We start from the raw sequence: 12,712 nt of genomic DNA, 5'->3' as shown, positions 1-12,712 counted from the left end.
AATTAAAAAAAAAAAAAAAAAGATCTGCAACAGAGTGGACAAGCCAGAAGGAGTAGAGAGAATGAGACATGATTTAAGGAAGCTTGAACAGTGGTCGAAGACATGGCAACTGGGATTCAATGCCAAGTAGTGCAGTCATGCATCTGGGGTGTGGTAATTCAAAAGAGGTATGTGATAGGGGTGAAGGACTGTTGTGCACAGAGCAGGAGAGGGACCTTGGGGTGATAGTGTCTAGTGATCTGAAGATGGTGAAGCAATGTGAAAAGGTGATAGGTAAAGCCAGAAGAATGCTGGGCTGCATAGAGAAAGGAATAACCAGTAAGAAAAAGGAGGTGATAATGCCCTAATACAAGTCCTTGGTGAGGCCTCACCTGGAGTACTGTGTTCAGTTCTGGAGACCGAATCTCAAAATTGACAAGAGACAGGATGGAGGCTGTCCAGAGAAGGGTGACAAAAATGGTGGGGGGTCTCCATCAAATGACTTATGAGGAGAGGTTGAAGGACTTAAGTATGTATACCCTGGAGGACAGGAAGTGCAGGGGAGATATGATACAGACCTTCAGATACCTGAAAGGTCTTAATGATGCACAATCAATAAACCTTCTCTGCTGGAAAGAAATTAGTAGATCTAGAGGTCACGAAATGAAACTCTAGGAAGACTCAGAACCAACATCTGGAAATATTTCTTCATGGAAAGGGTGGTGGGATGCCTGGAATGCCCTTCCAAAAGAGGTGGTGAAGACAAAAACAGTGAAAGATTTCAAAGGGCATAGGATAAACACTGTGGATTCCCTAGGAACTGAAGGATGGAAATGAAGAGGGAAGTGCATAGGGATAACTTGCTATATAGCAGTTGCTAACCTTGGCTGGTGGGCCTTCATGCTGTTGCTCCAGCTCCAATATTGCTCTCTGCTCCAATATTACTCTTTACTTTAACAGTAGGGGGAAAAAAAAAGGGGGGGGGGGGAAATCGGACAGACAGCAGCCAACGAGGACACTGGATTTTGGGGTCTGGGAAAAACAAGTAGGAGTGGGGGTAACTTGCTGATGCGGCTGTTGATGCCCTTGACCAATAAGCCTGATACTTTTGATGTTACCACGAGTTTGCTGGGCAGACTGGATTGACCGTTTGGTCCTTTTCTGCTGTCATTTCTTTGTTTCTATGTTTCTACTAGAATACTGTTGCTGTCACTGCAACAGTACACCACCTACTAGGCCTGATCAGTGTATGAAACGTATGCTGCGTCCACTGAAGAGGCCTCAAACATATACATCAGAACAGAGTCAAGCAAACAGGACTTGACATAAGGCATTCTGTTTTTTTCCTTTTCATATAAAAATGCCTAAAAAGATTTAGAAATCCTACCTGATGAATGTTGGAGCTATACGTAGAACAACTGTGCATTTTTCATTCTTTGGATTTCCATCATAGAATATGTCCCTGACGACTTTTGTATCAGATGTCACACATGATCCAGCCCTTGTGGTGGGTATTCCCAAATGAAACATGGCCTCACTGCAAAGAAATTCTCGTATACTCGACCGCAGAACCTTACGACCATCTGCTTGCCTGTAATCAAAAGTAGTAATACTCAGGAAATTATGTAAATAATTACTTTGATACAGTGATAAATTGATGAAGTCAACTCATAAACCAGTAGGTTTCCCACCAACTGTTGGGCCGATTCAGTAAAAGTCACGGGAGAGCGGGCAAGCGCCCGCTCTCCTGTGCGTGCGATTCAGGGGGGAAGAAGATGCAAATTAGGGCCCGTGGTAAAAAGAGGCGCTAGGGATACTAGCGCGTCCATAGCACCTCCTTTTTGACAGGAGCGGCGGCTGTCAGCGGGTTTGACAGCCGACGCTCAATTTTTCTGGCGTCGGTTCTCGAGCCCACTGACAGCCACGGGTTCAGAAAACAGACGCCGGCAAAATTGAGCGTCCATCTTTCGACCCGCAGGCCACCGGCCAATTTCATTTTTTTTTAATTTTGGGGCCTCCGACTTAATATCGCTATGATATTAAGTCGGAGGGTGTACAGAAAAGCAGTTTTTTCTGCTTTTAAGTACACTTTCCCGGTGCCGGCAGGCGTTAATTTCTGAAAGTAAAATGTGCAGCTTGGCTGCTCCACCGGAGTGCACTGTTCTGTATCGGCCCGTGTGCCAGCATAAACCAGACTTAGCTATTGAACAAGGAAAGGGATGTCAAAGGATGTTCTCATACAAACTACTAGACAGATAGCTGCATATAAATAGACTATCAAGTTGCTACATAGAGATACAAGATTTCACAGAATGACGACAATTTCAAAAAGGGGCAATTTGGACAATTTTTTTGTGTGATTTAAAGTGAACCAACACAATCGATTATATATATATATGCTCAATAAATTAGCAATCAACATACATATATGGTTCAAAATTTTTGAAACCAACACATCCCCCCCTCCTCCTCGTACCCCCACCACGCCTGAAAAGGATCCTCATAAGATTAGCAGTTATATTGTGTTCTGTATATTCGAGCAAAGTGTCCACTGCGAAATAATCTTTGATGAAGGCATACACTGACAAAGGCCAAGAAGGCAAGCAATAAATTCACACCTAGGCTTCTCAGAATTATCAGCAAAGACACTTCTGAAAATCATTTTTGGGGCCAGCTCCATGGCTCAAACCACAGTGGTGCAAGGAATCCATGGTCAAATTAGTTGGTTAGGGTCAGTTGAGCCTGAGCGCATCAGGGAGGTGATGCACTCAAGGCTGGGGTGGGGGGGGGGGGGGGGGGGAATGCCATCAACTAATGTGAAAGGCCTATATGGTCAATGAGCAGTACTGAGAGTGCATTTCAGGAGGTACACCTCCTGTCCTTAGGTTAAAGAAGACCCCAAAGCTGCCCAGGCAGGGGGGGGGAATAAAAGACGGAGAGCATAACAACATCAATGCAGTTCTCAGGTATTTTCTAATCTAGACAAAACATCTCCCTCTTCTAAGGTACTTCATAAATGCTTGTTGAAGATTTTTAAGATTTTTTTTTTTATAGACAAGGAAATGGTGAAATTACTTACCTGATAATTTCGTTTTCCTTAGTGTAGACAGATGGACTCAGGACCAATGGGTATAGTGTACGCCTGATAGCAGTTGGAGACGGATCAGATTTCTATCTGACTTCAGCCCTAGTACATATACCCCTGCAGGAAGTGCAGCTCTTCAGTATACTCCTCGAAAAGCATTGTGGATATATGTATGACTGAATAATTTGAATAACTTGATTAACTTTATAACTTGGATAAATTGATTAACTTTATAACTTGGTTAACTTGATTAATTTGAACTGGTTGAATTGGCTACAGCTGGAGACCGCCAGTGTCCTCAACCGAGAAACGTCAACACCCGGTAGGATGGGTGTCCTAGATGGAGGAAAGCATGGCTTACCCTTGACTCACTCGCTCCCGGGGATGTCCCCTGAGAATTCCATGAGTAACGGCAGCCATGGGTGGGATGCTGAGTCCATCTGTCTACACTAAGAAAAACGAAATTATCAGGTAAGTAATTTCTCCATTTCCTAGCGTGTAGCAGATGGACTCAGAACCAATGGGATGTATAAAAGCTACTCCCGAACCAGGTGGGAGGCTGCCCGTGACCCACTTAGTACTTCCCTTGTAAATGCTGTGTCCTCCCGAGCCTGAACATCCAGGCGGTAAAACCTGGAGAAGGTGTGGATGGAGGACCATGTCGCCGCCCTGCAGATCTCGGCAGGTGACAGCATCTTGGTTTCCGCCCAGGACACTGCCTGGACTCTAGTAGAATGGGCCTTGACTTGTAAAGGCGGTGGCTTGCCTGCTTCCACGTAGGCCGCCTTGATGACTTCTTTGATCCAGCGGGCTATGGTTGCTCGCAAGGCCGCTTCCTCCTGCTTCTTCCCGCTGTGAAGGATGAATAGATGGTCCGTCTTTCGTACGGATTCCGACCTTTCCAGGTATCAGACTAGGAGTCTGCCGACGTTGAGATGGCGTAGACTTCGAGCCTCTTCCGAATTCTTATGCTCATCAGGCGATGGTAGCGAGATGGTTTGGTTGAGATGGAAGTGAGACACCACTTTGGGGAGGAACAACGGAACTGTGTGTAACTGGATGGTTCCCGGGGTGAGTCTGAGGAACGGCTCTCGGCAGGACAGTGCTTGTAGCTCGGATATACGACGGGCTGAACAGACTGCCAGCAGGAAGGCTGTCTTCAATGTTAATAGTCGGAGAGACAGGCTGCGGAGAGGTCTGAAGGAGGTTCCTACTAGGAAATCTAGGACTAGGTTGAGGTTCCAAAGAGGCACCGGCCACTTTAGGGGTGGTCGGATGTGCTTGACTCCGTTCAGGAAGCGGGAGACAGCCGGGTGAGAGGCTATGCTGCCACTCTCGCTCTTGGTTCCGGTAGCATGACAAGGCAGCCACCTGTACCTTGGAGTTGAGGGACAATCCCTTCTGTGGACCGTTCTGCAGGAATTCCAAAATCGCAGGAATTTTGACTGAGCGTGGTATGATGTCATGGTCCTCACACCAGGATTCGAATACCCTCCAAATCCTTATGTATGTTAGGGATGTGGAGAACTTGCGTGCTTGGAGTAGGGTGTCAATTACTGCCCCCGAGTACCCTCTCCTCCTTAGGCGAGTCCTCTCAATGGCCAGACTGTAAGACTCCTCATTTGAGATGTCCGTGTCCCCGAAGGTGGGGCTTCTGGGCGGTGGGATCACTTCCCTGAGCATAGAGGGTCCCTGCATGTTGAGGTTCCTCTGGTGGAGCCTATGGCAGCATTATAGGAGGCCCCGGTTGCATGTGGACAAAGGTATGCAGACCTTTGAAGAATTCCACCCAGGAGATAGAAGCTGGGTCTAGACTAGGGGGCGCCATGTCCCTGGGGAGCCCCGTTTGAGGGGGGGGTCCCACTGTGTGATGCTAGATCTGGCATACTGCTCGAGAGGTTGGGGTCCAGTACAGACTGGGGAGGGCCATGAATTGGGTCCCCTAGGGCCTCTTCGCACTGTATACACAGGGCTGTGGCCTCCTCATGCTGTGCAGTCCTAATGTGGCATGCTGGGCAAAGGCCCTGAGCTTTGAGCTTATTTTCAGGTGGTGCCATGGCTTGTGTGCGTACAATACAGTTGCACGCTCCGGTGTGCATTGAAGTTGCGCACGTAGATTTGGTGTGCACAGGCAGAGAGATGTGCGCTGTTGTGCACACGGGTCGAACTTATGCGCCCAGCACAGTAAGCGCATGGCTATGCGCTTCGCTTGTGTGCCTGGTACTTGTGCGCACAAGGTATTTTTGCGCACGGCTCGAGACGGCGGACAGGGCGGTGAACAGGGCCAAAATGGTGACTGCGACCATGCGGACAATATGGCGACCACCTCGGAGGGTCTCCACGTGGGAAGACCCTCGGATCTGACCTGGGTCTAGCCCTGCTAGGGCAGATCAACCTGGTGGCACTGGTCCCGGCTGGCAACCTGTGTGTCTCCTTGAGCTTCGGAGACTGGAGACTTTTAAATAGATTTCTACCTTACCTTGTCTCGGCGCTTCCTGGTTTCGTTCCGGGCAGTCTTCGGCTGCGGGGGAGAGGGAAAATACCTTCACTGCCACGCTCGAGGTTGCACCTGCTGCCTCTCAGCCTCACCCGATGTCGGGGGCTAGGTCCCTGCCGAAGGTTGGCCACCGGACCGAGGCTTACCTCCGAGGGATCGCAGAAATCACCTCGGGAATCTCAACTGGGGGAGGGACCCAACGGGTGTCACCGCAGGAGAGCGGGGCTCGTCTGTAGAGGTAAGATTTCTTCTTAATTTGGTTTTCTTTGGTAAATTTACTCTAACGCTGTGCTAGCGTGCATAGAGTCCCTAACTGCTATGCAGATGGAAAATACTGAAGAGCTGCACTTCCTGCAGGGGTATATGTACTAGGGCTGACATCAGATTGAAATCTGATCCGTCTTCAACTGCTATCAGGAGTACACTATACCCATTGGTCCTGAGTCCATCTGCTACACATTAGGAAATGCTCAGTTAACAGAGGTAAGGAAGCTATAATCTTTGCTAGCGCCCCCCTTAGCTGTGTCTTTTAAACCATTATCAAATTCACACACACCACTTAAGTCATTAATTCGGGGGGGGGGGGGGGGGGCTGATGCAATAAGGTACACTAGGCTGAACACACATTTTTGTGCATGTAATTTTATTCATGATTTAATAAGGATTTTAGTGCACAAACGTGAGTTAATATTTGTACACAAATTTATGCACCTCCATGTAAATCCATTTTAATGAAGGCATTAGCTATTACTGCCCAGTGCAAAGTACATTAAAGCCCTGAAGGCTTGACTCTGGAAATATAACTCCTGAGTCAGAGATGGAGTAAAGTTAATTTACATTTCTGATTAGTGCTGTGCCAGTATAATCTTGGACCTGACAGTCTCCTGGCTCCTTGGTGAACCATCGCACCAAGGAACTTCAAGTGTGGGACCATGCTGGCACAACATCACAGACCAACATTAGTCATCAGAAATATAATTTAACTTTACTCCACCTCTGATCCATAATCCACGCATAAAAAAAATTAAACATACATAAGCTAGGTACTGGGTACCTGAATCCAGAACCCCTGGAGACAGAGGGTCACTGCCCCACAAATCCACCTCCACATATCCACTAACATTCCCATCCAACTACCCATCCCCTCCACAAATCAACCAACTTACAAGACCCCCTGCCCCATTTCCTAGAGGTCAGCCAAAAATATTTAGGAACCTGGGAAAAAAAAAATCTTTGTTTACCCACTCAGCTATTTTGCTCTTTTTTTTTAAGATCTAGTTTCTATTCTTGTTTTTTTTAATATTTTGCTTCTCGTCCTCCCTTTTTCTCCATGTACCCCCCTCCAAGCTTCTTCTCTTCCTTCCAGTCTTTATTCTTTTCCTACAAGCAGTATCTTCCTTAATTCTCTCACTCTCACAACCTAATTGCCCTGGCCCTAACCCCACCAATTGCAACTGCTGCAAATCCCTGTCATGGCCCCACCAGTATCACTTCCATTGGGTACCATGCTCCCAAATTTTAAGAGCATGGACGTTTTCCAGTTGTGTCGATAAGGGTCCAATAAACTATACCCAAAGTCTCTATCTGGCACCAATTAAAAGGCTTCAAAAAGAGTTAAATATTTCTCCAAATGTACAAACGCTTTTTGCATTTAAGCTGGCAGGTTGGTGATAAGCACGTAAGACTTGCCATACTGGGTCAGACCAAAGATCCATCAAGCCCAGTATCTTGTTTCCAAAAGTGGCCAAGCCAGGTCACAAGAACCTGGCAGGATCCCAAAGGGGTAGAAAGATTCCAAGCTGCTTACACCTCAAGAATAAGCAGTGGATTTCGGCAGCTTTACCTTAAAAATGATTAATGAACTTTTCCTTCAAGAACTTTTCCAAACCTTTTTTAAAAACACAGCTTCACCAATAGCTTTCACCACATCCTTTGGCAACAAATTCCAAAGCTTAATTATGCATTGAGAAAAAAAATAAATTTTCTCCTATTAGTTTTAAATCTATTACCCAGTAACTTCATTGTGTCCCCTGGTCTTTGTATTTTTCGAAAGAGGAAACAACTGATTAACGTTTACTCGTTCCACTCCACTCATTTTATAAACCTCTATCATGCCTCCCCTCAGTCATCTCTTCTCCAAGTTGGATTCCTAATCTCTTTAGCTTTTATTCATAGGGGAATTGAGCCACCTCCTTTATCATTTTGGTCACCCTTCTCTGTACCTTTTCTAATTCTGATCTTTTTTGAGACGTGTTGATCAGAACTGCAAACAATACTCAAGATGAGGTTGCACCATGGAGCAATACAAGAGGTATTATGATATTCTGTTTTATTCTCCATTCCTTTCCTAATAATCCCTAGCATTCTATTTGTTTTCTTGGCTGCTGCTGCACACTGAGCAGATTTCAATGTATTTTCAACAATGACACCTAGATCCTTTTCCTGAGTGGTGACTCCTATTGTGAAACCTTGCATTATATAGCTTTTATTTGGGTTACTCTTCCCTAAGTGCATCATTTTGCACTTGTCCACATTAAATTTAATTTGCTATTTGCATGCCCAGTCTTCCCAGTGTTTCAATGTCTTCTTGCAATTTCTCACAATCCTCTTGTGATTTAACAAATTTGACTAATTTTGTGTCATCAGCAAATTTGATCACCTCACTTGTTCCCATTTCCAGGTCATTTATAAACATATTAAAAGCAGTGGTCCCAAAACAGATCCCTGGGGCACTCCAAAATTCACCTTTTTCCATCGGGAAAATGTACTGTTTAGCCCTATTGTCTGTTTTCTTTTAACCAGTTAGCAATCCACAATAGGGCACTGCCCCCTATCCCATGACATTTTAATTTCCTAAGAAGTCTCTCCTGAGGGACTTTGTTCAATGCTTTCTGGAAATCCAGATACTCTCTCTCAACCAGCTCAACTTTATCCACATGTTTATTTACGCCCTCAAAAAAAGTGTACCAGATTTGTGAGGCAAAACATTCTTTGGCTAAATCCATGTTGGTTTTGTCCCTGCTTATCTATATATTCAGCAATTTTGTTCTTTAAGATAGTTTCTACCATTTTGCCTGGCACAGACATCAGACTCACTGGTTTGTAGTTTCCTTGATCCCTTTTTAAAAATTTGGTATTACATTGGCAACTCTCCAGCTTTCAGGTACCATAGATGATACTACTGATAATTTACAAACTTCCAATAATAAGTCTGCAATTTTTATTTCTCAGTGACCAGATATTTGTCCAATAAGGCCACAGGACCCAGGAGACCTGATATTCAGACAAAGGCTTCACTATGAGGATGTTATAAGATGTAGTTTAACCCGCAATTGTGTACATATTTTTTGTACATTACTGCTGATGCAGCCAAAACGGCTATACACAAAAATGTGCACAGGTTAGCACCTTCTCATGCAAACCCCATGTGAATGATGGTATTAGCTATTACCCACTGCAGAGAGGTGCGCCAGCTTAACATCTAGTTAGAGGTGAAGTAAAGTTTCCAGACTAATGTAAGTCTATGTGAAAATGCTGGGTCAGGTGCTGGGACCTGTAGTCAGGATTTATGTGCCAAAAACATGCTTTATGCATACAAATCATGTTTTCAGCAAATAAAGTATGATCTATGCACACAAAAATTGTTTTTCAACATTGAAAGCATTTTCTGTGTGCATAAATCATATGAGGGGTGGGGGGAGGATTTATTGCTCTGTCTTGTGTTTCTTTTCCTACAGCACCAGATCTTGCTCTCTCCCTGAGCAAGGGTCTTGGCCCTCAGCCGGGAGCTGACTTTGCCCTTGCTGAGGGCCTGAGAATATGTCAGCTGCAATGACTGGAGACTTTTCCCCTTAGTTTCAGTGAAACCAGGAAGCAGTATAAAAATACCCTCCATGTGCACTCCTCCTGCAGTTACCCTTTCTCCAGACTCACAAATCATCTTTTATGCATGCAAAACGAATCAATTAAAATCTATGCCTCACTTTAGATCAACGCCTCTCTTTGAAATCTCTCATTTCCAGTCACACAAAATTATTTTGCAAAGTTAAAATTCCTTAGACACTTGAAACTTCTGATTCCAGAACTGTGCGCCAGTCTTTCATTTTTTCATCAGTCGACTACTGCAATTCTCTATATACTGGTTTTCCACGATGCTCTATCATAGCTCTATAAATTACCCAAAATTCAGCTGCGCATCTACTAACTGGTATAAAGATCTATGAACACATCACTCCGGTACTATTCAATTTGCACTGACTTTCTGTTCAATGGCGCATTCAATATAAATTAACTTTGATCATTCATAATTTGTTACATCACCATATGTCTCCTTGGATAGACCCAACACTTAAAATGTATACACGCAGCCAGCAACTCCTGGAGATTCCCTCCCACAACTTTGCCAGACTGGATTCAACAAGAGAAAGAGCCTTTTCCATTTCTGGCCCCCCACTATGGAACTCGCTACCTGTGCAGCTATGCTTTATTGAGGGCTCTAAAGAGTTCATAAAGGCCCTGAAGTCTTTCCTCTTTAACATCACATTTAAAAATTTAATACAGGCACAGGCATCTTAAAGATGTTATATTTTCACCCCACACACTAGTATGACCTTTTATGAAGAGTAAATGTCATTTTCCTTTATCAGGACTTGTCTCCTGTTTGCTGTTATTCGTTTAATGATTGTATTAATGTTTTATTATGTATGTTCTACTGTACCCAACACCAAACTTTGGAGGAAGCGGGTTAATATAGTTTTAAATAAATACAAATTTGTGAGCTGGGAGAATCTGCAGCCACGGCTGCAGGAGTGAGCACAGCACCGTTTTACCATGCATGTTATTACAGTGGGCCTTATTTTTAGCAGCAGTTTATATTATAAGGTTTAAGGTAAGTCATGGGGGTAGGAGGCAAGGGTCTAAGATTAAGTATGGAAATATGTATACAAATTAACCAGGCTGATAGAAAACCAAAAGGAAGACAACAAAAAAATGAGTTCAGTAAAAGACATGTTTATGTTAATTTTTATATGTTTTAACTTGTACCCCACTTTGAACCATGGATATGTACAGGTAAAAAACAATTTTTAAACAAATATCCTACAAACTTTTAAGCTTCTACAACTGACAGCTGACTATACCCTGGCTTAAAGGAATAACTAGGCAGTCTGTCTAGGCCAATTGGGTTTTATCTACTGTCATTTATCGTGTTATGTTATTACTGCTACTCTGTATCCCATTTTTCAAAGTAAATGACAGAACTTGCTGAACCACCTATTCAGGCTTCTGTAATTAAACACCACTGAGAAACGAGTAGAAAATACAACTTTCAGAAGTCTGGCAGGATGTTAGGTGGAAATAAAAAGTTCCTCTCAAAATATGATGAACAAAGTTGTTATGTAATGCTGACATGATCGATTTTGATTTAAAAACGCATTAACATTTTCTAGCGTTTCTTATGACACAGCAGCTCTCACCAAAAAATGTCTAGGAGACCCTCCCCAACCCTAGAAACTGTTACTTTACCCGTTTCCTTTTCTCCCTGTGGCAAGTTTGCCCAGACTCCCCCCAGCCCTCATTCTTGCCAGTGAGCCAAGATCTCACCTTGCAAGCCTCGGAGAGAATAGTAGCAATCCTGACATTTACCTGGAATAAGGAGTGGGGCCAGCTCCCTTCAGCTGTATCTCCCACCTGTCCCCGCCGGGGCCCAGCACCTCGCCCAGGTACATGGCTGCCCCATCCCCCAGCTGCCCAGCAAAGCTGCCAAACTGGTGGCCACAGTAGCAGTGCGCGGCGGGTTCAGAGCCGGGAGGGAGACGATTCCCGCTCAGGTACTCGGCCGCTTCCTCCTCCTCCTCCTCCCGCTGCAGCACTTCAGCATCCAGGCCCAGCCGCGCCAGGGCCGCCGCGGATAGCGCAACCAGCCGCGGCCTCTCGAGCGGGACGGGCCGCACGCGGGAGAAGCAGGAGCCCGGCACCTGCCTCGGCCGGATCTCGTCTGACGGGTCCAAGGGCAACAAGCGGAGCGCTAGGTTATCGAAGCGGAGGGCCGCGAAAGCACCTCCGCCGCGGGCCTGCGCCATGCTGCCGCTCCCGCCTGAAGCGCCGTCTACCGCCACCTGAGCCTGGTTACTCGAGCTGCCAGTCGGGTGCCGACTCCGCTGCCACCGGCACGCGAGAAAGCTCCGCGTGACCCAACAGCGCGAGAGCGCGGCCATGCACTAACGGGCGCGCGCGACTCTCTTGCGACGGCCAGAAATAAACAAACAAAACAGACGTCTGCACGCGGAACTGCTCTAGGGGAACGTGGTGCGCCTGCTCGGCTTTCGGCCGACGCACGGGTGTGCGTTATGTCGTAACACTTGTTACGCTGTGGTTGGGGGTCTGGTCACTAGTAACGCGCACTTTCCTAAGCATTGTAACACAGTAGGGGGCCGAGTTCGTATAGAGGAAGTTCAGGAAAGTTTTCAGGGAACACTTTCTGTTATCACTACAATTGTTAATGGTTTGTTTAGGGCGATTTAGCTAGCTGTGTAGCACCCTCCGTGGACCACCTCTGAACTGGCCCCAGTTGCTTAGAAAGTAAACATCTCTGTTCCATCCTTTTCCGTCCCGTCCACTTTACAAAGATGGGACTAGTTGCCTTAGCCTCTTTAGTAAAGGGAGGAGGAAGCTTGTTTTTCATAGAACGGGGGAGGTATCCCTACCTCCCCAGGCATTTTAGGCCCCGTTTTACTTAAGCATTTTCTCATAATAACAAAATGGAAAAAAAAAAGCTTTAATGAATGTGAGCCTTAGCTAAGCGATTACTTACGGTGCACGCATTGGTAGAGGAGCTCCCTCATATTTGTTATTTTTTTGGTAGTGAGATTTGTTTGGTTAGAGCCCTTGGTGAGACTGAATACCTATGAGCCTCATTGGGTGAGGGAAGCACTAGTGACGGTCCATGACAAAAAATCTCATACTAAGAGCCACACTGTACCCTATTTTTAGAGGAGACTACATCTCATAATTATATTTTGGATTACTGGTCTGGTATTAAAGCCTCATCAACAAATCAGCTGTTGACCCAGTTGCCAAGTAATGTAACAGTCACACTGCCAGCCCATCTCAGCCTTACTTATAGGCTCTCAGACACAAACACCAAACACACA

The 12,712-nt window shown here is 45.5% G+C and overlaps 1 protein-coding gene across 1 annotated transcript in view; it reads right to left on the bottom strand.

Annotated features, from left to right (window-relative positions):
* The window catches only part of SELENOO (selenoprotein O), a 73,044-nt gene extending 61,170 nt beyond the window's left edge, over positions 1 to 11,874 (bottom strand). Inside the window, exons 1-2 of the mRNA XM_029615492.1 lie at positions 11,205 to 11,874; positions 1,367 to 1,570 (exon numbers count right to left, since the gene is read on the bottom strand). Coding sequence (XP_029471352.1) covers positions 1,367 to 1,570; positions 11,205 to 11,776 — 776 coding nt within the window. The 5' untranslated portion in view covers positions 11,777 to 11,874. The remainder of the gene's footprint in view (positions 1 to 1,366; positions 1,571 to 11,204) is intronic.
* Between the last annotated feature and the right edge of the window lie 838 nt (positions 11,875 to 12,712).

The sequence above is a fragment of the Rhinatrema bivittatum genome, chromosome 9, assembly GCF_901001135.1.
Source record: "Rhinatrema bivittatum chromosome 9, aRhiBiv1.1, whole genome shotgun sequence".
Taxonomy (NCBI): Eukaryota; Metazoa; Chordata; class Amphibia; order Gymnophiona; family Rhinatrematidae; genus Rhinatrema; species Rhinatrema bivittatum.
The sequence above is the reverse complement of the archived record's forward strand: the minus strand, read 5'-3'. Positions and strand labels throughout refer to the sequence as shown.